Source organism: Punica granatum, chromosome 8 (assembly GCF_007655135.1).
Source record: "Punica granatum isolate Tunisia-2019 chromosome 8, ASM765513v2, whole genome shotgun sequence".
Taxonomy (NCBI): Eukaryota; Viridiplantae; Streptophyta; class Magnoliopsida; order Myrtales; family Lythraceae; genus Punica; species Punica granatum.
The window spans coordinates 22,061,355-22,086,866 of record NC_045134.1 but is presented as its reverse complement, the minus strand read 5'-3'; the positions used below and the strand labels follow the sequence as shown (position 1 = coordinate 22,086,866).

The 25,512-nt window shown below is 36.4% G+C and overlaps 3 protein-coding genes across 8 annotated transcripts in view; all 3 read right to left on the bottom strand.

Moving 5' to 3' along the window:
- LOC116215983 (putative disease resistance protein RGA4) overlaps positions 1–25,512 on the bottom strand; it is a 198,359-nt gene that overhangs the window by 160,933 nt on the left and 11,914 nt on the right. Inside the window, exons 3-14 of one of the 6 annotated variants that reach the window (XM_031551844.1) lie at positions 25,179–25,423; positions 24,397–24,998; positions 23,834–23,952; positions 22,104–22,174; positions 20,767–20,828; positions 20,192–20,248; positions 19,743–20,013; positions 19,517–19,608; positions 18,721–18,879; positions 18,346–18,434; positions 18,037–18,190; positions 17,079–17,626 (exon numbers count right to left, since the gene is read on the bottom strand). The exons of 1 other annotated variant lie outside the window; for it this stretch is intronic. In XM_031551844.1, the coding sequence (XP_031407704.1) occupies positions 24,615–24,998; positions 25,179–25,423 (629 nt within the window). In that variant the 3' untranslated portion in view covers positions 17,079–17,626; positions 18,037–18,190; positions 18,346–18,434; ... (6 more) ...; positions 23,834–23,952; positions 24,397–24,614. Of the gene's footprint in view, positions 1–17,078; positions 17,627–18,036; positions 18,191–18,345; positions 18,435–18,720; positions 18,880–19,104; positions 19,457–19,516; positions 19,609–19,742; positions 20,014–20,191; positions 20,249–20,766; positions 20,829–22,103; positions 22,175–23,833; positions 23,953–24,396; positions 24,999–25,178; positions 25,424–25,512 lie in introns of those variants that run through there. 4 more of the 6 variants (XM_031551841.1, XM_031551842.1, XM_031551843.1 and 1 more) reach the window with 4 other exon arrangements.
- On the bottom strand, positions 4,313–7,719 carry LOC116215987 (putative disease resistance protein RGA4). Its single transcript, XM_031551851.1, has one exon. The coding sequence runs from the start codon at positions 7,625–7,627 to the stop codon at positions 5,063–5,065; it is 2,565 nt and encodes an 854-aa protein (XP_031407711.1). The 5' UTR covers positions 7,628–7,719; the 3' UTR covers positions 4,313–5,062.
- On the bottom strand, positions 14,259–21,270 carry LOC116188842 (gamma-tubulin complex component 4-like). The gene is made up of 14 exons (XM_031518303.1): positions 21,085–21,270; positions 19,948–20,013; positions 18,346–18,434; positions 18,037–18,190; positions 16,735–16,794; positions 16,481–16,567; positions 16,312–16,368; positions 15,989–16,054; positions 15,651–15,812; positions 15,255–15,359; positions 15,101–15,166; positions 14,718–14,840; positions 14,567–14,617; positions 14,259–14,330 (listed from the first exon to the last, which is right to left on the bottom strand). The coding sequence occupies exons 1-14, from the start codon at positions 21,268–21,270 to the stop codon at positions 14,259–14,261; spliced, it is 1,344 nt and encodes a 447-aa protein (XP_031374163.1).

Sequence of the window (25,512 nt, the reverse complement as noted above, 5' to 3'; positions counted from 1 at the left end):
TCAAACAATACTAGTTTAAGAACAAGAGCTCTCAACCAGATGAAACTCTCACTCAAAAGAACCACAACTCGCTCAAAGTCAAACATATATACAAACACCAAACACTATAATTAGGACATTAATCAAATAAGTAACTCATGCATCAAATCTAAGGCTCGATATCAGCAAATTTGTTTCACCTCATGAGCAAAGGAATATGTCATTAGATTATTAACAGTAAGCACAATCAGTCCCAAGCTTATTTCTTTTAACCAAAACAAAGAAATTAATAACATCAACATCTGAAAAATCTTACTAATATGTCAGTGAAATATTAAAAGTTTCTCATAATTAAATCAAGCAAATGAGGCCGAAACTAATCGAATAACTAACATAGCAACCAAACAAGGAAATTTCAATTAAAGCTCAACCACATCTGCTTAGGTCATTCTCCAAATTTCCTACTCCAATAAGTCTCCCAAACAATCAAAATAAACCACATAACACTTTCTATTTATGTATCTTTCAACAAACACACATAACCCATACTTATTCATTAACAAATCCAAAACATAAACGACTCAAATGTTTAACAAGCATGGAATTCAAAGGAAATCCTATCAAAATCTCCACAATTATCAAAAAATTTCTCGATGATCAAGCCTCAATTTAAGTCTACAGGATCTCCTAACGTATGCTCTAATACCAAAATTGTCACGACCCGAAATTTCAGCAGAGTTTCTCCTAAATTTCTTGATATCCATTATCACATAACTATTCATATAACAACCTGCTTCCCATAAACTCCAAAATACATATAACCGATCCAGCAAACTCTAATATTTATATATACTTATCAAGAGATTACTTGTTCTCACCCACATCAGTAATCCAGCTAAACAAAAGTTTCAGATCGTAATATATTCAAATGCATTATATACAAAAAATACTTATCAAATAACTAAGATCCCTACCTAGTCCTCCGAGCTGATTCCCGATGTCCACAAAAAGTTCTCTTGTGCTGCTAGTCTAGCTCATAACTCATCTGAAAAATATATGTAGGGTGTGAGCTGCATATCAGTGAGTACTAAATTTCAAAGCAAAATGAATTATTATTAAATAAATATTTAATTGCAAATAACCAAATATTCAAATAAATAATACAATCACATTCAATTCAACTATCAGCTCACCGCACGCATATACAGAGATATATACCATATTAATAATTACATCCAATATAGTAATTAAATTTAAATCCTGCTAATGAATACACACAACTCTTCAAATTTTTTTTCCTAATATCCAATATCACAAAAACATCAATTATTCATTCATTTAGTGTTCCATAGCAAATCACTACACAATCACTTAGACTAATCAAGCTCAACAATCATCACATCCATCTAAATCAATCTGAACAAACAATGCACAACATTAGTCAAACAATATAGCCACAAGATAGCATTTCCTTGCGACAAGTTAAAACAGTACCATGACCCCTCACATCTCATTCAGGCCCCTTTTTTATTTCGCTGGGTTCAGCGGCTGTTCGAGCCCCATTTTCTATTTTGCGGGGTCCAGCTGCCATTCGGGCCCCATTTTCTATTCCGCCGGGTACAGCAGCTATTTAGGCCCCATTTTCTATTCCACTGTGTCCAACGGTTCCATAGCTATAATAAAGCAATATTAGTATACACAAGCACAATCCAAATCACATTTCAATGGTATCACACTATCATCATATATGTCATACACAATCACACCGCATATCTCAAGTCAAAATGAAATATAAAAGGACAAAAACTCTCAAATCCTTTCACACAACCTAACAAGACAATTTCTTAATCTCTAACTATCACAATATTATTCTTAAATAATTTATATAAATATAATACATCTTTTTACAAGGGAATAGAGTACTCATCGAACACCCAACGTATGGTCCACTAAATCAAGCCTTCAAGATGCTTGCTTTCGGTCTCATCAACTCCTATAAATCATAAATATAACAAGAAAACAATTTATAAAGCATATTCATGTTGTTTACATATTCCTTATAACAAAACATGTGGCATTTGGCCCCAAAAGAAGGAATTCATTCGTACTTACTTGCCCTAGAGAATCTTGAGAATTAACCAACTTCAATATTTTATTATAAGCAATGAATAAGTTATTCCAATAAAAGATGACTTAGGGTAGTAACTAACTGTCCTTTAACAAATAACCAATCCTATTCTATAATCTATTGTATTAAAATTTACAAATTTACCCATACTGAAATAGTAACCAAGACTTGGAAATATAACTTAAAGGTATTGACTCTAAATTAAGTTATACCATCAGGGGATGAACTTATATTTATCTGAAAGAAAAACAAAAATGAAAACAATCAAAGAACGAAAGATATCAAATCAATAGCTAGCTTTTGGTCTTTCTCAAATCATCAATTATATGGCTTTTTACCAAAATTTGTCCAAGCAAATGAATGTGAATAATTTGCAAATCAGTTGATATATTGACAATAAACTCCATAGGAGCATTTCCACTTTTCCTAGCTTTCCACTAAATATAAATATATATATATATATATATTGACTAAACTATTACTTCTAACTCCAGACAATTAACCAACTCATTTCCCAATTTAGTACTTCAAGTAGTTCATTATTCTTGAATTCCCAACAACAATTACCCAATCAGACACATTCTCAAGAAAATTTGTTCTTACACCGAGCAGCAAAGTTTAAGACCCAAATGGATATTTTGGCCAACCATTGTCAGAATGAAGCATGTGGATAATAATGTCATTTCTTCTAGGCTGTATCCAGAAAACTCATGGCATTCTACAAAGGCAAACCAAGAAACCGAGTATGGAACCTGACCAAGAGCACTCGACTATCAATAAACTAATTCATACATATGTCAATCACAACCAACCATACAAACTCAATCTTCCATTGACCCTATAAAGCTGAAACATTCACCCCTAAACTGATTTATTCTAGTAACTTGTCACGACTAAGCTCAGTCTGTTTATCTCTAATATCAAGAACAATATTGAAGTATAAATATCCAAATCATCAACCACTCTTGCTAGTTTTCCCCCAATCTATCAGAGCATACTTTATTCAATTATAAGAAAACCAATTCCGACTTGAGCAAGCCGGCAAATTACCAAATTTCATTGTACCCACTTGCATAAAACCTATTTCTATCATCCAACTCTAACCTCAGCTGAATGGACTTGGCGGTGGAAATGGGGTAAACGTGGAGCCCATGCAACCACTTCATCCCTTTTATTATTATTATTATTTTTAATTAAAGCTCCAGCCATAATTTATATATATATACATATACATATATAAGCACATGTAATTATATGTGTGTGTGCATATTTAAAAAAAAATGCCGGTTCTTACAAAAGCTTACCATATATATATACATATATATGAAATCCCAGGTGCTACTCTGTCAAAGATATATCATCAGTTGACGAGCGAGCCAATTTTTTGGAGATATCTGTCTGCAATGATCCGTACTCTAAACCTCTCTTTCTGCCTGAAGAATAATATAATATGTATCATAAATTAGTTTATAGACAAATGTAAACAAACAAGAGTGGATAAAACTTGGAGAACGTGCATAAATGTTATACAATCAATTCACAAGTGAATCCAGCCATATTCCTACAGAGGCATAAACTTAATTCAGCAACAGAGTTAGCAATGAACCCAATGCAAACGACGAGTATTGATTGACAGTTGTATTATTCTTTCCTTCCTTTTCTATCCGCAAAAATGAATATGAGTACTGTCGAGAAAAGAATATGAGGAACAACACAGACAACAATTCGAACTCTTTATGAAAGTAAGCAAATGAGTCCTGTGGATACTTTCTTCTTTTTTTTTAGTTTTAATTATTGTAAGAAATGTATGGGTCTACTTCACTCGTCATCATATCGTGCAAATGTACAAGCAAGCACGCAAGGATACAAATGAGAATGAGATATTTATATGACCTTTCAAAGCATTTCTACTAGTACACGTTGGATGTGAGAAATCTTGGGCCAGTCCTCTCCTGTATTTTCTTGGCACCTTCCTGTCAGCTCCTCCCCACAGTATGAAATCCCAAGATGTCTGAGTGAGATGAGGTTGGGCAACCACTCAGGCAAAGCCTTCAGATTTTTGCAGGAGTGGATGACTAAAGATTCAAGGTTAGTGAGGTGCTGAATCCACCACGGGAGAGTCTCCAGTTTTGCTATAAATCGGATTTCCAACTTGCGGACCTTAGTGAATTGTAAATTAGGCGGCATTGGCATGTCTTCTTCATCTACTTTTGACTCCCCCATTGATAAGTCAAGTTCTGGACAGTAAATTAGCGCCAACGACTCGAGGGTGGTGAGAAGCGGAAGAAACACTCTTCTAGGGAGAGACTTCAAGCCTTTGCAGTCTCTAATCTCTAGATGGCGAAGTTTATGATGGCCCTGTAGCTGCAAAAGATTAGTCATGCCTTCAGCATTACCACCATCATCGTCATCGTCATCATCCTCGGTGGATAAATCAAGCTTTTTGCACCCAGAAATTTCTAGCGTCTCAAGGTTGGATAGGTATCGGAGGATCGCCCCCAGAGGGAGTGCTTTAAGGCCAGGGCAATCCTTGATTTTAAGAGATTGGAGAGAAGGGAGGGACTGAAACAATTGCACGGGCAACTGCTTTGCATCCTTAATTTCGCTGATGGAGAGGGATGTCAGCGCGGCGAGAGATATAGAATCAGATATGGCGGTCAATGTCGTCTGATTCTTTATTATGGTCGATGGAGATGAATCAGTCGGCACTAGCACTGCCATCGGTCGTTGGGGGCCAAGGGGAAGAAGTCGTGGATCGTGTTGGTGGAGTAGGAGTGCAGTTACATTCCTCATCCTCCATCCCGCTAGTCGTAGTAGCTGTTGACCATGCATGTAAGAGAATCTTGGGCAATCAATTATTCCAACCTTGACCTTGTCGGAGAAGCAAGGGAGCATTAACAAAGAAGAAGAAGAAGAATCGCCATCCTCCTCTTCAACTCTATTTCCCCTCCTCTCCTAGTCCCATCCCTTGAATTTAGGCAAACGATACAACTTTATTTCTTCCAAGGATGGAAAGAAATTTGACTGTGACATCGTCCCACCCTTCGATAATTCTATATGCTCCAAATCCCTCAAAGCCACCAAGAAGATTCTTTTGAGGGAAGGGAGCTGATCTACAGGTGGTAGCTGCCTGCATCCCTGACATTGTTTAATCTCAATGTCGACTAGTCTATGCAGTTGAGAGACCCACGATGGAAGCCTGGCACCCCCATATCCTTCTATCCTCAATCCCTTTAGATATCGATGGGGTCGAAGTTTTTCTAAAACTTCTTCGCCATTGCTCGCACTCACATCCCTGAAGTATCGCCAACATAGTCGCAAACACTGAAGATCAGCTAACTTTTCCATCGAGAAGGAAGCATTCACCTCGCTCGAAATACTACTACTCTCCACTCTTTCCAAGCTTTGAATAGTCAGTTTTTCCCTCAATCCAGTAAGTTTGCTCAGCTCATTCAGCTCTGCAGCATTTCGGTTTAGTTTCTCCCCTACCACGAATACGTCTAACATTTGCAAATTAGTCAATTTCCCAATCCCCCTTGGCATATCTCTTAAGTTATAACACCCACGCACCCTAAGCTGCCTCAAATTGACCAACTTTGTAATTCCACTTGGTAATTCTTTTAGATCCCTACATCCTGTGAGATTAAGGCTCTCCAAATTGCACAACTTGCTTATGGAATTGGGAAGATACCTAAACCCATCATTCTTTGAGAGATCAAGGCTCCTCAAATGCTTCAGTTTAGCAATGGAACGTGAAATCACCTTTATGTGGCCACCACAAATACGTAGTGCCCGTAGACTTCTAAAACATGAAACATCCAGAACAGCAATATCAATACTCCCTTCAACCATAAGAAACAGGGACCTCATTCTTCTGTCTCTCTCAAATCCATTCAACACATTCTGATCATTGGTAGTTACATGACGAGCTCCTTCTGGGAACATTTTCGCATGTGAGCTATCAATGGTGATGCAACTCTCTCCTGCTACAAACCGTGCGAGGTCATGCATCAAATCATGCATTCTGCAGCTCATAATGTCGCCGTATAGATCTACTTGCATGTCTTGGAAAAAGGATCTGGAAAGCAGCTCCCTGAAATAATCGTAACCTACTTCTTCAAGTGTTTTCTTACTGCCTAGAGATTTATTAATAAATCCATGTGCCATCCAAAGATAGACAAGCTCACGTGGTTCTAGCTCATAATCTTGTGGAAATAAGCTGCAATAAGCAAAGCACGGTTTCAAATGCGATGGCAAAAAATCGTAACTCAACTTAAGTGTTGGCATGATGTCATCTTCTTCTTGATTTATCAAAGATAAATCATTATCCTTGAAGTTCAACCAATCTTCTTCGGTACTTCCAGAGAACACTAACAATCGCCCAATCGTCTTAATTGCAAGGGGAATTCCCGCACACTTCTTCACAATTTCTCTTGCAATCTTTTCTAGATTTTGATTTTTCCACTCGTGCTCCTCCTTCATTGCCATTTGCATCAAGAGAGAGAGCGACTCATCGCTAGGTAAGCCACTCAATTTATAAAATTTTCGAGTCATAGTTTCCGCCACCCGAGTAGAGCGAGTGGTCACCAATATCTTACTCCCTTTGGCACCGCTCATGAGAAATCCTTGTAGTTCTAACCATTTAGACCGGTTGTCATTCCACACATCATCTAAAACAAGTAAGTACTTCTTTCCATTGATCCACTCTCCCAGCTTTTTTCGCAACTCATTCATGTCGAGATTTGCAATTCCTTCTTTGTTAGGGGAGCATTCTCGTACTATCTTCCTCAAAATATCCTTCACACTGAAACTGGTCGACACACAGACCCAAATTAGCCTCATCTCGAAATATTCCTTCACCTTGTCATCATTAAATACTTTTCTTGCTAATGTCGTTTTCCCTTGGCCTCCAACACCCACTATTGGGACGATGGAAACACTCTCCTCAAAATCAGGATTGAGTAAGAACTCCATGACTTCCTTCTTCTCCTTATCTCGTCCAACCACATACATTTCAGGCTCAAACGAGTAAGTTTCCGACCTAGTTTGGTTCTCCTCCAAACTCCCCATAAGATTACTATTTCCTTCAAGATGAAAACACGCGTGCCGGTCATTCCATATCGCATCGATCCTCCCCCTGATCTCCTTGACTCGATGAGCCATTTTAATGGCATAAAAGAGCTGGTTAGAAAAGGAGAAGAAGATACTCACCTCATTGAGGATCCGCTTACCTCCTACCATCACTCTCCGACGGCGCAAAACCTCAGTGGAGAAGTCATCCAGCAGGTCATCCGCATCGTAGAACAACTCTTTCAGCTTCTTGAGCCATTCCTTCACATCCTCAGCCTCAACTCGTCTCTTGTCAGCCTCACGAAGCATTCCACCGATGACAGAGACAGTGGTCTGGAGTTTCTCGAGCTCAGCTCTGACGCCGCATGCTAGTCTAATCTCCTGGGAGATGAGGGAAACAAGGTGTCCGGTGACAGACTCCACAACGCCCCCCAGAACAACTTCGGCCATAGTTGCGGGCAACGGATTGATAATCAATGGAAGAATTGAGTTTGGACAGGGAGAAACTTGAACCAGATGGATCTCTCAGTTATGCTAATGTGCATCACAATGGTAACTATCATATTGCATTATATCATACGATGATGAAGATGATTAAAAAAAAAAAGAAGATGCAAGTGGTCGACAGCACGTGATTAGAGGGGACAACTAGCTAATTGTTTCCATGTAATCATGTGTATTAGTTGGTACGAAACACGCATTTATATGATAACTATTATATTATATGATGATGAAGAGGATAAAAAATTGTAAGTGGTCGACAGAAATCATGTAATATAAACTATAATTGGATCACACGTTTCAATGTAATCGATTTTAAAATGCATTAGTCTTATATGATGAAGATGATTAAAAAAAAAAGTGCAGTTATTCGGTGACGGACCCCACAATGCTCCCGAGAACCACTTCGACCATAGTTGCTGCCAACGGATTGATAATCACCTGAAGAATTAAGACAGACAGTATAGATCTCTCGGCAATGGTAATGTGCACCTAGTGAACTCTGAATTTAATCCTTCATTATATTACATTATATGATGAAGATGATTAAAAGAATGCATGTGGTTGACAGAAATCATATGATCATCGAATATATAAACTACAATTAGTGTCTAAGCCTATGCTAGCCCTTCATGAATTTTTGACTATTCCGTCCAATTAGGCAGCGGATTAGAGGGGACATATATCACATGCTCATCCAATGTATAAACTATAAACTGGATCGCTTTTCCATGCTTAAACCCGTTTTGTTTTTCAACCAAAAAAGAGAATATTAGTAAATTCTAATTAATTATCAGTAATATATAGGATTCGAATCAGACTAAGGGTAGGTTGAGGTTTTTATTTTTGTTATTCTATTTTTTGCTCAAGAGGTTAATTTGCTTATTGTCGTATCAAGTTCCTCATTTGAAGGCTAAAATCATCCTATATATTTTGCTACTATCTATCTATATAATAATGAAGTCTGTTTCTCGCACCGCCCAGTGTTGAAGGCCTAAATCGAGTTCTCTCTAGTTGCAACATCATTGCTTATACTAAGAAATTTTGCATATGTTTTATTAAGGAATACTCATTTAAAATTAAATAAATTATGCATTTTTAATAAAATATCATGGATTAAGGAATTATTTGCTCAAAAATTAAATAAGTTTATTGGAGGATTACTGACCTTTCATTAAGAAACTGGGGGTCTGATATCCTAAGTAAGATTTTGTATCCTAAAAATGAAATAACATAATCTAAGATTAATACCTTAGAAAAGTAAAACAATTGAAATTATACTATTTAACGTGGAAAAATAATTTTTAAGGCAAAAAAACCAATGTGCCGTTTTTCCAAATATAGAAAGACACATAATCTTAAATAATTAATTTAAGAAAATAAATAACTCAAAAAGATAAACATCTAAGGTACATAGTAGAGGAAAATTATCGCAATAATTATCACAGCTACAAATTTTTAATTTAATGTTGTAGCGGCAACTAAATAAGTAATCTAAGATAATTATTTTATTCACCCAAAAAAAGATAATTCTTTTAGGAAATTAAAAAGAAATAATTATCGAGACAATTAAATTTGAAAAAAAATTTATTCCTATTTAAAAAATTATTAATTTTGACTCAGTGATATGTATAGACGTAAATCATAAAATATAAAATTATAAGAGGTTAATGGATTACATTTATTAACATATTTATTGGATACTGTGTATTGAAAATTTGTAAATATATATATATATATATATATATATATATATTGGCATTTATATTCTAACCATATCCCTACTTTGCTATCATAAGAAAATTTTCAGAAAAAAAAGTATAATATCCATATAGAATACTATGAATACAAATTAAGAGAGTTTAATTCATAGTATATATTATAAGAGAGTTTTAGGAGGAAAAGTCTTAAAATATCTTCTGGTTTACAATTTTAAAGTGAATATATATATATATGACACTAATATAAAATATAAAAAATTTCTCCAAAAATATAGAAAATAGTTAATATCGATATTTAAATAAAATAATATCTTGAACTCTAAAGATTAGATGAACTATCACCTATCAAGAAAAAACTGAAAGATTATATTCTATGATGTGAATCTTATGATGAAAACTGAAAAAAACTAAGAGAATCCTATAAACGTAGTGATTTTGTTATCATATTGATGATTTCATTATTCCTTGTGTTTATATAGTATTCTACGATCTTGTAATCTCATTCTAATTGTTCATGTGTTATTTTTAGATTCTAATTCCTTTTACATATGGTAAATGATTGTCACACCTCAAAATCTACTATGTTATAACTTATAAATAATAAATAAATTATCTTACAAAAATGAAAAAAGGAGATAGAGAAAATACTTACAGCTATAGATAATCGAATGGAAAAAATAGCCCCTTAAAAATTGCTATGCTATAAATAAATAAAGAAATAAATGAATGAATGAATGAATAAAACAAATTCTTATAAAAATTGAAAAATAACGAAGAGAGAAGATAAAAAAAATGCTTACAATTATAGATTATTGAATGAAAGAATTCATTGACTCGGAAAGATATACGTATAATATATTATTACAGAAAGAGAATATAAAATTATTATATTCTTGAGTGAGGGAAATTTCACTTTTATCCATTAGTCATATATATTATATTAATAAAAAGCATGACGAAATATTTCAAGTTATCTAGAAAAAGAATTGATTTTCTTAGTGTTTATAATATACAAGAGTCATAACCATGCTGCGGTATCACGTAAACTTTCTATATGATTTTTATTTTTTAAATGCAATAATCTTGTTTAGTAATAAGGGATTGAAATAATATTATTAATTGAAAAATTTTCAATTGATCAAACGAATTAAAAAGATTAAAAGATTGCATTTGTTTGTGAGGGGAGAAAGAGAGAGGGAACGTGAGAGAAGAGAGAGAGGAAGTGGGAGAAAATTAAGGGAAGAGAGAATAGGTACTTAACAAAATTTAGAATTACTAATATACTAATAACTTATTCAATATTTAGTTGTTATTAATTTTTTTATTCTATTTATCATGGATATTTTTGGGATAACAAAAATTACCCCAACTACCCTTCTTTTCCTTTTTGTAATATAGATATTTGAAGTTATATATATATAATTTAATATATACGTTTCATATATATATATTATATTTCATAAATATGTTATATTTTATATGTTTCTATATATAAATGTTTTTTGATTTATTTATAAAATATAAAATCATAATTTCGTCTCTTTATTTCCCCAATATATTATATATGTATATATGCATATATATATATATATATATGAAAACAAAACACGAGCCAAATTCTCATGAGACTATATCATCAAAGATAGAAAATATAACTCTCTCGTATTACCACGTCATCATGAAAATCTGAGGAAATTTTACATTCTTTTACTAAGAATGTATTCTTATATAAATTATCAACGAAATATATCAATTATATCCATATATCACCCAATAGAATATAAATAGTATACACAAGGCAATAATATACAGTAAAATTTGTAGATTATATTAATACATAAATCATATACAATGGAATATATAGCCCAAACTTTTATATACCATTTGCATATATGTATATATTTATATATATATATATGCCGTTTGCAACGTCATACGAAAATATGTTTCACTCTTGATCTTTATCAATATATATCTAATGAAAAATCAGAAATCGAACATAGCATGTGGATTTAAAAAAAAAAAAAACAGCGCACAGTGTGAGCAACAGTAACTATGACCTCTCACTCCCATTGAATCTGATTGAGCGTGTGCTTGGAAAAGACTAAATTCTTACTCACTTTTCACATAACTGATTTTTGTAATTAATTTATCTTTTTTATATGGTTATCTTGATTATGTAGTTATCTTGGACTTATTAAACATATTTTCTATTAATACAAAAATCGATTATTTATTAAATTATTACTTCTAATGAAATTAGGGTTCATTAATACATGCAAGGGTAAGAAAGTCTCATATTGATTTATTCCAGTCATTACTTCATGAAGGAGGATTTTACACCTTCAATAACTACATATTATAGAACCACCCAATATTAAATGCTAATATAAAGAGTCATATGGTAGTGGAACAGCTCCATCCAATCAATATGAGCAACAATACTGCACTTTTCTTTCTTGGATAGCCATTCATATTTCCTTTTAATTATATCATATTTGAAAGTTTTGAAAAATATTTATTCTAACATTTAAAATTAAATAAAATAAGTAGGCATTTTAGAATGTTTAAAATAATTGCAATAGTAATTTCCTTAAAAAATATTTACAAAATATAAGCTTTAGGTACATTAGAGATCCAAATGTAGAATTATGTTTTGTTATTTATATAACAACAAAAAAAATTATGATCGCATATTACAACATAATTAATTCGATGTTCATTGAAAGAATATTTTTAAAAAATATATTTAATCTTGATGATATTTAGTTGACTGGAGCGCCGGCGCAACCCACGGATACTCGTCTAGTATATTATAATACCATGAAAATTTTCTATAGCATAAGGGTAATGTATAGATTTTACACCATATATTCATATTCATTGTATTAAACGAAATTTCACTAAATATTTTATTATAGTTGCACTAGATAATATTTACATAATTAAAATGATGCAATGGCTATCATAGAGGACCTTTAAGTGATGACGTGGTTTTGAGAGGTCGATGTACTCGCAATACTAGGGCGTGACTAGCGCGTACCGAATGTATAATTAATTATATCAGGTGATCTTTGAACAATAATGACGACAGCAACAACAAAGAGCCACATTGATTGTTATTAATTAGGGGGGAGAAAGAGAGAGAGAATAGGGAGGGGAGGTGGATTCTTATTTTTGTGTAAGTTTACAATCATGCCCTTAATGTAATGATCATTTTTTATTGTAAGGGAGACCCGTGGTTTTAGTGCAATGAAATATAAATCTCAATAGTTGATAAAAAAAGTACGAGTAATCTCACTGGATATCGAATTTAGAATCTCTTAGTTACGCGATGGTGCCCGTCACTACGCTACCTCCTCTTTTGATAATAGAATTATTTTTAAAATAGTATAACATAAATTTTATAGGTGAAAATTGAAAAACAAAAAGTTAAACGAAAATAAGAAAATCCAAAATATATCTATAATTACTTATATAAAAGGATAAATGTCTTTTTATTTAAGAAATTACGCGCTTATACTCTCACATAATGCTCAAGCTGACTTGAGTGCGCAGAAGAAAATTGGGACACCACTCCCAATCTCTCCTTGCGCAAGTGTGCGAGGTTCATGATCAAGGTTGTTGTCGGCTTCAATAGTTGTCCTCAATCCCGACTAGAGCAATGGTGTCCGCCGATGATCCACCACTACTCGTGTCTTCCTCTCCCTTCTCTAAGCTTTAGAGAGAGAGTGGAAAAGTCCGGGTAATGGGGTCAAATGCAGGTCACCACCAAATCCAATTGAGGCCGCCTGCACCATTGAACATGTAGGCATCCTCAATTGGAGGATTGGTGGCCGGCTCTGGGCTCCCATTGAACGGGTTCCTCCCTTCTCTTAATAAATTAAAAAGAACAGGGAAGGCTCAAGCAAAGGGGCCAATACCGGCCGCCACCGCCACTGTTTATGGTTTGTCGGTAACATCAGACGTTACTTTCAACCTTGACTAAAATATTGGCGGAACTCCCACTGTACCACACTATTTGGCATCCTCTTTTTTTAGTGGTACTTTTAAAGTTTTTTGACGCATCAATAGAGGGGAAGACTCGAGCTTTGGGGGTTGAAATCCCTCTCCACTCAAGGTCATCAACTTCTTAATAGTTGGCAGCGACCTCATCTCGAGCAGTAAATCCCATTATCATTTTCTAAGGGCATAAAAGGTTGGATGTTATTGCTCGTCTAGCTCAATAAGTTGTTCTCAATTAGGTTGGGGAATCTCCGTCTATCCGATAAATATCGTATCAGTTCTCTTTCAATATATGAAAACAAATTAAATGAAGACATGCATGTGTTACCCGGGCAGGTTAACACCCTTCACCTCGGCTTTCCATTGAATGAAAGGCTAAACATCTCGACTCCACTGACTTCCAACATTAGACATCGAGAAAAGCTTTTCTCATCAAGACGATCATAGAGATCGCTGGTGGGTCATTAAATTCGAATAATTCTATAATTAATTGATTCGAACTTGTGCCACAGATACGAGATCCACAAATTTGAAATTTCACCTTCTACCAGTTTTTCCATGGTCAATAGCTTAAGGGAAACATAAATGCAACACACGTGTGCACGCACGATCTGCACATAACCTCAGTTTACAAAATGAATTGCGCATAACTCTACAAATTAATCTCACAAATCAAATTTACAGGCAAACAAAACCTCAGCTTACAAAATGCGAACCCAATTAACTCAAATGAACCCAACAGCCCCGTGCTCTACAAGGATTTCCTCTATTGTAACACCTGAGTGAACGAAGTTTGCCGGACCCGATATATGGGGAGTGATGCAACCTACCCAACTGAGAGTTCAAGGTGGACCTCAGCTCAAAACTGCTTCGGTAGAAGAACCAGCCGACTCCAAGTTCACCGGAGCTATGCACTTGAAAGAAACCTGAACGGGATTACCGTTGAAATGCCAAAATAGTTTTTGTATACTAGTTGACCCAATCATCCATCGCAGTCATATTCAACAAGCAACAGCTTTGACGCACTCAGATGAGACAAGTGGACGATAGAGGAAACGGGTATCGATGAACGAAGAACATGAGATAGCCTGGGCAGTAAAACACGAGCACATAATAGTAGATGTGATCAGTTCTGTTTTCTGTTCTATTGTGGATTTAGAACCAGGAGAGCAGGCCGAGGTCTGACGACATTGAGAACACCTCTTGTGGTTGCCTGACAACAGAAAGGAGTTAGTTGTCTCAGCGAAACATTATTATGACTAAAACAGAAAACAAGCTGGGGCACTATCATGCTCTTCTCAGGAAACCTTTACCATAAAGAAAGAATTGAAATTGAGACGCAAAAGGAAACGCCTCAGGAATGGGACCCTCTGACTCCCTGCTAGTCGGCTACTACGGAGAATGGTGTACAAGGAATTCGATTTCTTGTTAAATTCCTGAAAGAGTATATAATACAGTAGCAAAGAGCATTTTGAGAACCAGGAACGATTTTGTCACATCTTTTGCAAAGTGAACCAGCCCAATGTCGTATATATCAGTTAAGTCACGAGTGGCTGCACTGAAGCAAGAATCGTGCAGAAACAAGAGCAAGAACCCAAAAGCCTTAGCCACTGTCCAACGTTGGCGACACTTGCTCTCATACAAAGGCAGATTGAATATATATATATATATATATATGAAAGATAGAGCTTCTTACCTCCACAATGTGCTCCAGTTCAGATGAATTCACGAAGCTTTCTTGGTTCTCAATGTTCCAGCAGAACTGGAGGCATTGTTTCATTATGCTGTCTAGTATCCTTGACACAGAACTATTATCTAAGAATGACTGTGAAATTAAAGCCGATAAGTACCTGCACATGATGAAATTCTTGATGGAAGCCTACAAGTTCTGTGAAGTCATGAGAGTCTTGTATGCGTCCTTGCAGAACATTCCATTGGGATTCTATGACATCAACCTGCAGAACACGTTTTGGCAATCAAGCCATATACATTTATTAATGCAGTTTCAGGAAAATTTATTTAAGGAAAAGAAATTCCATGCCTCACAATCAGCTGTTTTCAAACTTTTAACACAGCACCCGGTGTGAGAAAATATTATATTAGGTAATTTCCAGTTAATAGAGATTCAATTGCATAACATGATGACAGAGAGTGAGAAAATGATATATTAGAGAACTTTCTCTGGCATTAACAACCTGGATATAAAACTAAAGATTTCTGATCAGGACAACCATGTGCTCCCTTACCCGCCACATAGGTTTGAAGTGCTGCCTATGCTGCTGAGGGGTTGAGTTTGTATTATCACTGTTATGCTTGGCAAATGCTCTGTTCTCTTCATGCATCACAGAGGCCCATGATTTATCTAATTCCAGTTGTGCCCATTTATGCCGCAGCAGATACCGGAAAACCTACAACATTCTCACTGTCACAGCAAAGAATGTAAACAATTTCGAGTATTTCTGCAGAACTACAACTAGGGTGTTAATAAGTTCCAAATTCCGGTTATGAGAATCTTACTTGGAGAGCACTTCTTGAGTAAAGAACAGTCCTATTGGCCAATCAATAGAATAATCCAGAGAGATACCATCCCATCCATCAAGGGACGCTTCCGAGGAAGTATTTGCTGACAGGGAGTCCAAAAGAAGGCATTCTAGAAAATCAGAATAAGAGTATCGTTAATAACATGCAGTATAACTCACAAGGATAAATTGATCGAAGATTCATCACTTCACTGACATAGAAGACTAAGGTCAGCTACTACAGGTAGATCTCCCTCTGAAATTTTTCATGGAAGAGTGATCGAAGATTGATCACTTAAATGAAAGAGAACGAAGTTTAAATTTTCAACAACTATGGTACGACAATCCTTAATAACAACCATTAAAACCGTCAACAAGTGGAACTAACGGCAGAGATACTCTTGGAAAAATATTTGTCTTCCTCACTTGTGGTCTTTATTGCTGCCTGCAAGGGACATAGAGGCAATTTGGCTTCTTATACCTCTAATATAAAATCAGCATACAAATTGCAATAACAACATATCTATAATTTTGGAATTCATGGTACAACAACCCACCAGCTTAAAGGGGACTATAAGATCAGCCTCAGCAGCTGACTGACAAGGTGGCAAGCGCATCAATTGCCTACTTTCCTCGAGAAAACACTGACATAGCAGAGCATGATTAAAGTATTAGTCAAGTAGAGAGCACCTACTTTCAGTAGCTACAAGAACCAGGTAAACTATGAAATTTCAGTAGCCACAAGACCCGATGTATGGAGAGTGATCCAACCTAGCCAACTGAGATTTAAGGGAGGACCCAAGGTCAAAACCGCGTAATCAGATAAACCAGCCGAATCCAAGTTCACCGGAGCAATGCACTTGAAAGAAACCTGAACAGGATCCCCGTTGAAATGTCAGCACAGTTCTAGTTTTCTTCTAGTTGACTAAATCATCCATCGCAGTTACATTCAACTAGCAACACAAGCTTCTGAGCTTTGACGCTCTCATCAGTTGGACAATATAGGGGAAATGGATATCGATGACTGAAGATGCTAGGGATCAACTCAAATCAGCAAGGAAATAGAGCAAGGGAAGATAAGATCGACACACGAGAATTACATGGTAAAACCCTCTCTATCGATCTGATCAAGAGGGAAACATCCACAGGTAGAGGAGGCTTCGATTTCTTTCATTATGAGCAATGATCAAGAGCACAAAGTGGAGGAAAATCGACTGAGTGTGAAATTAATCCTAACCCCCTATACAAAAGCTCTCAAACTCACCAACACTCCCCAATAGATCAATGATTTAACAGAGTGATTAAGGTTAAAAAGCATGCTTTAGGTCTGTCCAAACTAGTAGACGAAGTATACGGACGGTCTAGGCTTCCGCACGGACAGCCTGGGCCTCATCCTCTCAGATAAAATCTGCAGCTTGTGCAGATCCGTCATAGCCGTAGCTTCCTCCTCTCAGATGCATTCCTTGCAGTTCAATTGTCCTCTCCCTCAATCTTCTTCGATTCCACACTCGTTCTAACAAGTCTCCACAACTCCAATTGTCCGCAAAACATTGAAAATGCAAGACACGCTCAACAGAAGAATATGAGAGCCCGGGCATGATAACATAATTGTAGATGTCATAGTTCTAATTTCTGTTCTGTTGTGGATTGAGGACAAGGAGTGCAGGCCGAGGTCTAACAACATTAAGATCTCTTGCAGTTGCCTGACAACAGAAAGGGAATAGTTGTCTCATCAGAACATTATTATTAAGACTAAAACCAAAAGCAAAAGGAGACGTCTCAGGAGTGGGGCCCTTTGACTCCCAGCTAGTCGGCTACTATGGAGAATGGTGTACAAGGAGTTCGATTTCTTGTTAAATTCCTGAATGAGTATTAGCAGACAATAGCAAAGGGCTTTTAGAAAACTAGAAATGGTTTTGTAACATGTTTTGGAAAGTGAACCAGCTCAAAGTTGTATATATATCAATTAGGTCACTAGTGGCTACTGATGCAAGAATCATGCAAAAGAAAGAGCAAAGTGAACCCAAAATCCTTAGCCAGTGTCTGAGTTTGGTGATACTTGCTCTCATACAAAGGCAGATAGAACATATAAGAAACATAGCGCTCTTCTTACCTCTGTATTGTGCTCCAGCTCAGATGAATTCTTGAAGCATTCTTGGTTCTCAATGTTCCAGTAGAACTGGGGGCATACTTTCATTATGCTGCCCAGTATCCTCGACATAGAAACAATATCTAAGAATGACTCTGAAATTAAAGCCGACAAGTACCTGCAGATGATGAAATTCTACAGGTTTAACATGCAATATAACCCAATCAATCCTATTCGTGTTAATGATCTATATCTTTTAATAAAAGCTTTGAGCAACCAATAGATTTCCCATAGAACGCTTTTAGAAGAACAAAAGAAGCAAATCTTGCTTACTCTTGATGGAACCGTACAAGTTCCGTGAAGTCATAAGAGTCGTGAATGTGTCCTTGCAGAACATTCCATTGGGATTCTTTGACATCAACCTACAGAAAAAGTTTTGACAATCAAACTGAAGATTTCTGATCAGGAATGCCATGTGCTCCCTAACAAGCCACATAGGTTCAAAGGGCTGCCTATGCTGCTGAGGCATTGAGTTTGTGTTATCACTTTTATGCTTGGCAAATCCTCGGTGGTCTTGATGCATCACAAAGGCCCATGACTTATCTAATTCCATTTGTTCTCAATGTCACATCAATGAAGGTCAATAATATCAAGTATTTCTGCAGAACTTAGATGCTAGTAAGTTCCAAATGGTGACGAGAATCTCACTTGGAGAGCACTTCTTGAGTAAAGAACAGTCCTAGGGGCCGATCGACAAAATAATCCAGATATATACTATCCCATCCATCAAGGGACGCTGCTGAGGAAGTATTTGCTGACATGCAGTATAACTTACAAGAATAAATTGATCGAAGATTCATCACTTCACTGAAGGAGAAGATTAAAGTCAGCTACCACGGATATATCTGCCCGTGAAACTCAAGTTCAATTGCTATAATACAACAATCAATAAAACTATCAACAAGTGGAACTAACCACAGGGATACTCTTCATGAATATTTTTCTTCCTCATTTATGTTCTTTATTGCTGCCTGAGGGGGACATAGATGCAATTTGGTTTCTTATGCTTTGAAATAAAATCAACATACAAAGTGCAATAACAGCATCTTTATAATTTTGGAATTCATGTTACAACAACCCACCAGCTGAAAGGGGACCATAAGTTCAGCTTCATGATTAAAGTATTAATCAGTCGGTATTAAAAACATTCTAATACTGAATCGAGCAGAGAGCATCCGCTTTCAGAAACTACAAGAACAAGGTGAAATATGAAATTTCTATATTGGGACAAAGTTGTGTCCTGCTGACAACAAATAAAAGAAAGAATTTAATGAAAAACCAAATAATATAACCATGTCCCCTGGAAGAAATCTCCCTTTGTTAGAAGGAAACGGTCTTTTAGGGCCTTAAGCTGCCCATTTAAGTGAGCACCAACAACCACAAGCTGCAAAATTGTTCAAATTTAGCACAGTAAACTCTTGACTAGGAGTATGGAAAAGCTTACACTTTCATCACCTGCCAAAGATGACTTGCTGCAATAGCTTGTATAGAGTGAACAGCACATTCAAATGATATCTTATGAAATTCTGATGACTCCTGCAGATGCAATCGGACCAAATTGGTAAAAGAGAAGGCCATGATACTAAATAAAAGAGAAAATTATTATTGCATCCTGATACGAAGAACGATCTTTTAAGGTCAAAATGTCAACAAGAATTGCGATAGTAAACCTTTTAAGTCCCGAAGCATTGCTTCAATCTTACTAGCCTCGGACTATGGAAGTAAATCCTCTCCGGTCAGCTTTAAGTCTACTAATGGTTCCTTCTGGAAAAGAAATTGGCCTGTGCACCCTTGAACTTTCTGAGAGCTTTGGGGCATTTGCAGATGAGATATAGAATCTTAAAACCGAAATGATGGGCTGGGTTCACGAAGAACCCTGACAGCTTTACCAGCAAAAACTGATTCTGCGGGATGCATACGTATGTATTCAGGCAGCATATCCTACAAGATAGCATAACAAGAAGTAAACAACCTGCCATGTATTAGAGACCCACAAGATGGAGTCGATGCCAAAACTGTAGCTCTATTCCTTTTACCAAATTGCAATTAGATGTCAAAATGACAAATGTCGAAACTAAGGAACGGGCAATAGAATAATAGCCAACATGGTTGTACGTACCACCAAGCCAATACTACTTAGTCATGAAAACTCGTGATTTCTGAGTTGTATCAAGCCCTGGAAAAACAGAACAACAAACCTATATACTAATGAAGTTGCTCAAAATTAAACGCCTGATGCAATAAGTACTTATCTTAAGTATGATAGCTTATAGAAAATCATTGTGGTTGCTCTGCATCCCATTCAATGCAGAAACATAAATGCAATGGTCATATAAATGCAAACTCCCGACACTCTTATAAACTTATCAGGCCATGAAAAGAATGAAAATATCAACTAAGAAATATAAAATTAAAAATAAAAGACGTATTGTCACGACCCGAAATTTCGACAGAACTTCCCCTAAATTTGGTCAATATCCATTATCACACAAACTATTCACATCTAAACCTACGTTCCATAAGGCCTAAATATATATATCCAATCCAGCAAGCTCTAATATGTATATACATCTCAAAGAGAGTATTTTCTCTTTAACCACATCACTAAACCAACTACACAAAAATTTCAGGTCGTAACATATACAAATACGTTCTATGCAAAAAGAATACTTATCATATAACTAAATTCCCTACCTAATTCTCCGAGCTGATCCCCGATATCAAAAAGTAGTCCTTCCGCGCAGCTAGAAGTTTATCTGGAAAAATATATGCAGGGTGTGAGCTGCATCTCAGTGAGCACTATATTCCAAAGCAAAATGAACTATTTATTAAATAAATATTTAACTGCTAACAACCGAATATTCAAATAGACAGTACAATCACATCTAATCCAACTATTCGCTCCCTCGCACAGATATACGGTATATTTTATACATATTATACAAAAATAATTTTATTCAATAGGGTAACTAAATTTAAATCCTACCAACAAATACACACAACTCTTCCAACCATTTCGCTAATATCCAATAGCCCATAAATATCAAATATCCATTCATTAGCATTCCACTTCACAACACAACCACCTGACATATCGAACTCTAGCAACCACACGGCTTTCACAGAACATCCGTAGACAGTTTCAACAATCATCACATCTCCAACAATCTCAACAATCATCACATCTCCAACAATCATACCAGACAAACAATAAACAACACAACCAATCAATATAGCCATAGGGTTGCATTTCCTCGCAACAGAGTTATGACGGTACCGTGACCCCGCACTCATCCACAAATTCCTCATTTCATTTCTCATAAGCGGGGGCTGCCCATTATCCTCCGGCAGTAGGAGTCTAGGCGTCCATTTTATATCCCGCCGGTTCAGCGGTCTAGGCGTCCCTTTTGTATCCCGCCGGATCAGCGGTCTAGGCGTCCCTTTTTGTATCCCGCCGGATCAGCGGTCTAGGCGTCCATTTTATATCCCGCTGGATCAGCAGTCTAGACGTCCCTTTTTTGTATCCCGCCGGGTCAACGGTCTAGGCGTCCCTTTTTGTATCCCGCCGGATCAGCGGTCTAGACGTCCCTTTTTGTATCCCGCCGGATCAGCGGTCTAGGCGTCCATTTTATATCCCGCCGGATCAGCGGTCTAGACGTCTATTTTATATATCGCCGGATCAGCGGTCCCATGGCTATAAACGATCAGACGATATCAATATACACAAGCACAATCCCAACAGATTACTTCATATTATCATCGCATAACTCATACATGATCAGCATGCACAATAACATCGCATATCTCAAGCCAAAATGAAACATAATAGGGCAATATCTCTCAAATCTCTTCACACAACATAGCAAAACCGATTTCTTAATCTATATCTATCACAATATTCTTCTTAAATAATACTCCGTATAACTTGTATTCATATAATATATATATATATATATCATTTCACAAAGGAATATAATACTCACATAATATATATATATATATATCATTTCACAATGGAATGAAGTACTCACCGAACACCCAACGTATGGTCCACTGAATTGAGCCTTCAAAATGCTTGCTTTCAGTCTCGTCAACTTTTGCCCTTGAGAATCTCGAGAATTAACCAACTTCAATCTTTTATCATAAGTAATGAATAAGTTATTCAAATAAAAGATAACTTGGGCAGCAACTAGCTTTCCTTTAACAAATAACCAGTTCTATTCCATAATCTATTATATTCAAATTTACAAATTTACCAAGCTGAAATGGTAACCAAGACATAGGAATCCAACAAAACCAACAATATTATTTGAAAAGAGAACAGGTGGAAATATAGCTTGAAGGTACTGACTCTAAATTAAGTTATACCATCAAGGGAATGAACCCATATATATCTGAAAGAAAAGCAAAAATGAAAACAATCAAAGAATGAAAGATAATCAGTGGCTAGCTTCTGGTCTTTCTCAAATCATCAATTATATAGCTTCCTACCCAAAATTTGTCTAAGCAAATGAACGTGAATAATTTGCAAATCAGTTGATATATCGACAATAACTCCATACGAGCATTTCCCCTGCTTCCTAGCTTTCCACTCAAAAGAAAATATTGATTCAACTATTACTTCTAACTCTAGCTAATTAACCAATTCATTTTCCAATTTAGTACTTTAGGCAATTCATTATCGATTAATTTACAACAAGATATATCGAATCAAACACAAGAATAAATTAAAATCATCAGAGTACATTCTCAAGAAAATTTATTCTTACACCCAATAGCAAGGTTCAAGACCCAATTGGATATTTTGGCCGTAAACTAACACCAATAATACTAGTCAAACTCCTCCATTGACCCTTACAAAGCATAATAATCTCATTTATTCTAATTCCTTCAGCTCAAGACAAATTAATCATAGCTAAATCCATAGACATATCTATCTTTTACCCAACCAATTACGTCAATTGGAATCATCATACATAAGATGAAAACATGAACTCAATCCTACATTGAACCCTATCACGCTTTCATTTAAACAATCTCATAAAATCAAAATATGAACCCAATCAGTCAAGTCTATACACTCAATAGCAATTAGATAAGCCGAACATTTCAATTCTTATATAACTGTATAACCCATTAACTTTATTAATCTTTTTGCTCCCTCAACATCCATAACCTAATCGGTTTAAAAACAAGACCAATCGACTCTAGAGATGCTTGATAGTAAATCATAAATCACAAAACATCAATTTATAGCAAAATCCATATCAATAGTTAGAACCCGAAACCGAACTGAAACGAAGAAGAAAATGGCTCCATTCGCACCTAAACTCAATGAATAAGAGCGTCTAGGGTTAGGAGAATCAACTTACTAATCAAGAATCCCAAGTTTAGTCATTTTCCCTTTCAAAATTGGTTCGACTCGGTCGTCTTCCTCGAGTTTGCTCAGATCCCTCTCTCTCCCTCTCTGCCTCTCCTCACTCTCTGTTTCTTCTTTTTCTTCCCTTCCCCCCCGAAACAGAACAGAGGAGAAAAGAAAGAAAAATAAATAAATGAATGAAAGAATGATAAGGCGGTGGAAGGTGAGGGGAATAGCTTGGGGTCACGTGGAGCCCATGGCTCCATTCCCTCTTTTTTTTTTTTTTTTCTCTCCAGCAACTTCTACATAATATATATATATATATATAAGCATATGTATATATATATATATATATATCTGTGTGTGTGCAAATACCGGGTCTCACACGTATAGAAAGCTTACCATATATATATGAAATCCCAGGTGCCAATATGTGAAAGATATATCATCAGTTGACAAGCGAGCCAATTCTTTGGAGATATCTGTCTGCGATGATCCATACTGTACACCCTTCTTCCTGCCTGAAGAACAATATAATATGTATCATAAATTAATTTATAGACAAATGTAAACAAACAAGAGTGGATAAAACTTGGAGAACGTGCATAAATGTTATACAATCAATTCACAAGTGAATCCAGCAATATTCCTACAGAGACATAAACTTAATTTAGTAGCACAGTTAGCAACGAACCCAATGCAAACTACGAGTATTGATTGACAGTTGTATTATTCTTTCCTTCCTTTTCTATCCGAGAATATGAGTATTGTACATAAAAGAATATGAGTAACAACATAGACAACAATTCAAACTCTTTATGAAAGTAGGCAAATGAGTCCTATGGATCCTTTCATTTTTTTTTTAGTTTTAATTATTGTAAGAAATATATGGGTCATCATCATATCGTGCAAATGTATAAGCAAGCAAGAATAGACTACAGATGAGAATGAGATATGTATATGACCTTTGGAGGCATTTAGCGAGGGAGGATCCGATTCAGTCATATCCATTCTTCTTCTTCTTCTTCTTCTACGTAATCTACTTCTACATTCGGGATGTGAGAAATCTTGGGCCAGTCCTCTCCTGTATTTTCTTGGCCCCTTCTTGTCAGCTTGTTCCCACAGAATGAAATCCTAAGATCTTCGATTGAGATGAGGTTGGGCAACCACTCAGGTAAAGCCTTCAGATTCTTGCAGGATATGATGACTGAAGATTCAAGGTAAATGAGGTGCTGAACCCACCACGGAAGAGTCTCCAGTTTTGGTATATACGAATTTCCAACTTGCGGAGCTTGGGGAATTGTAAATTAGGCAGCATCGACATGTCTTCTTCATCTTCTTCTGACTCCCCTGTCGATAAGTCAAGTTCTAGACAGCGGTATAGTTCCAACGACTTGAGGGTGGTGAAAAGCGGAAGAATCACTCTTCCAGGCAGAGACTTCAAGCCTTTGCAGTTTCTAATATTTAAATGTTCCAGGTTGGAGAGATACTGGAACCACCCAGGCAAACACTCCGTCTCATGAATTGATGTGATAGTTAGACGGCGAAGTTTATTATGGCCCTGTAGCTGCAAAAGATCGGTCATGCCTTCAGCATTACCACCATCATCGTCGCCGTCATCATCCTCGGTGGATAAATCAAGCTTTGTACAGTTAGCAATTGCCAGCGTTTCAAGGGTGGGTAGGTGTCGGAGGATTGCCCTCAAAGGGAGTGCTTTCAATCGTGGGCAATTCCTAATATATAGTACCTGGAGAGATGGGAGGGACTGAAACAACTCCACGGGCAAGTGCTCTGCATCCTCAATATAGCTGATGGAGAGGGAAGTCAGTGCGGTGAGAGATAGAGAATCAGTCGATGGAGATGGATCAGTAGGCACCAGCACTGCCATCGGTCGTTGGGGGCCAAGGGGAAGAAGTAGTGGATCGTTTTGGTGGAGTAGGAGTGCAGTTACATCCTTCATCCACCATCTCGTTAGTTGTAGTAGCTGTTGACCATGCATGTATGAGAATCTTGAGCAGCAATCTATCTTGACCTTGACCTTGTCGGAGAAGCTGTGGAGCATTAACAAGTCATGGACGGTT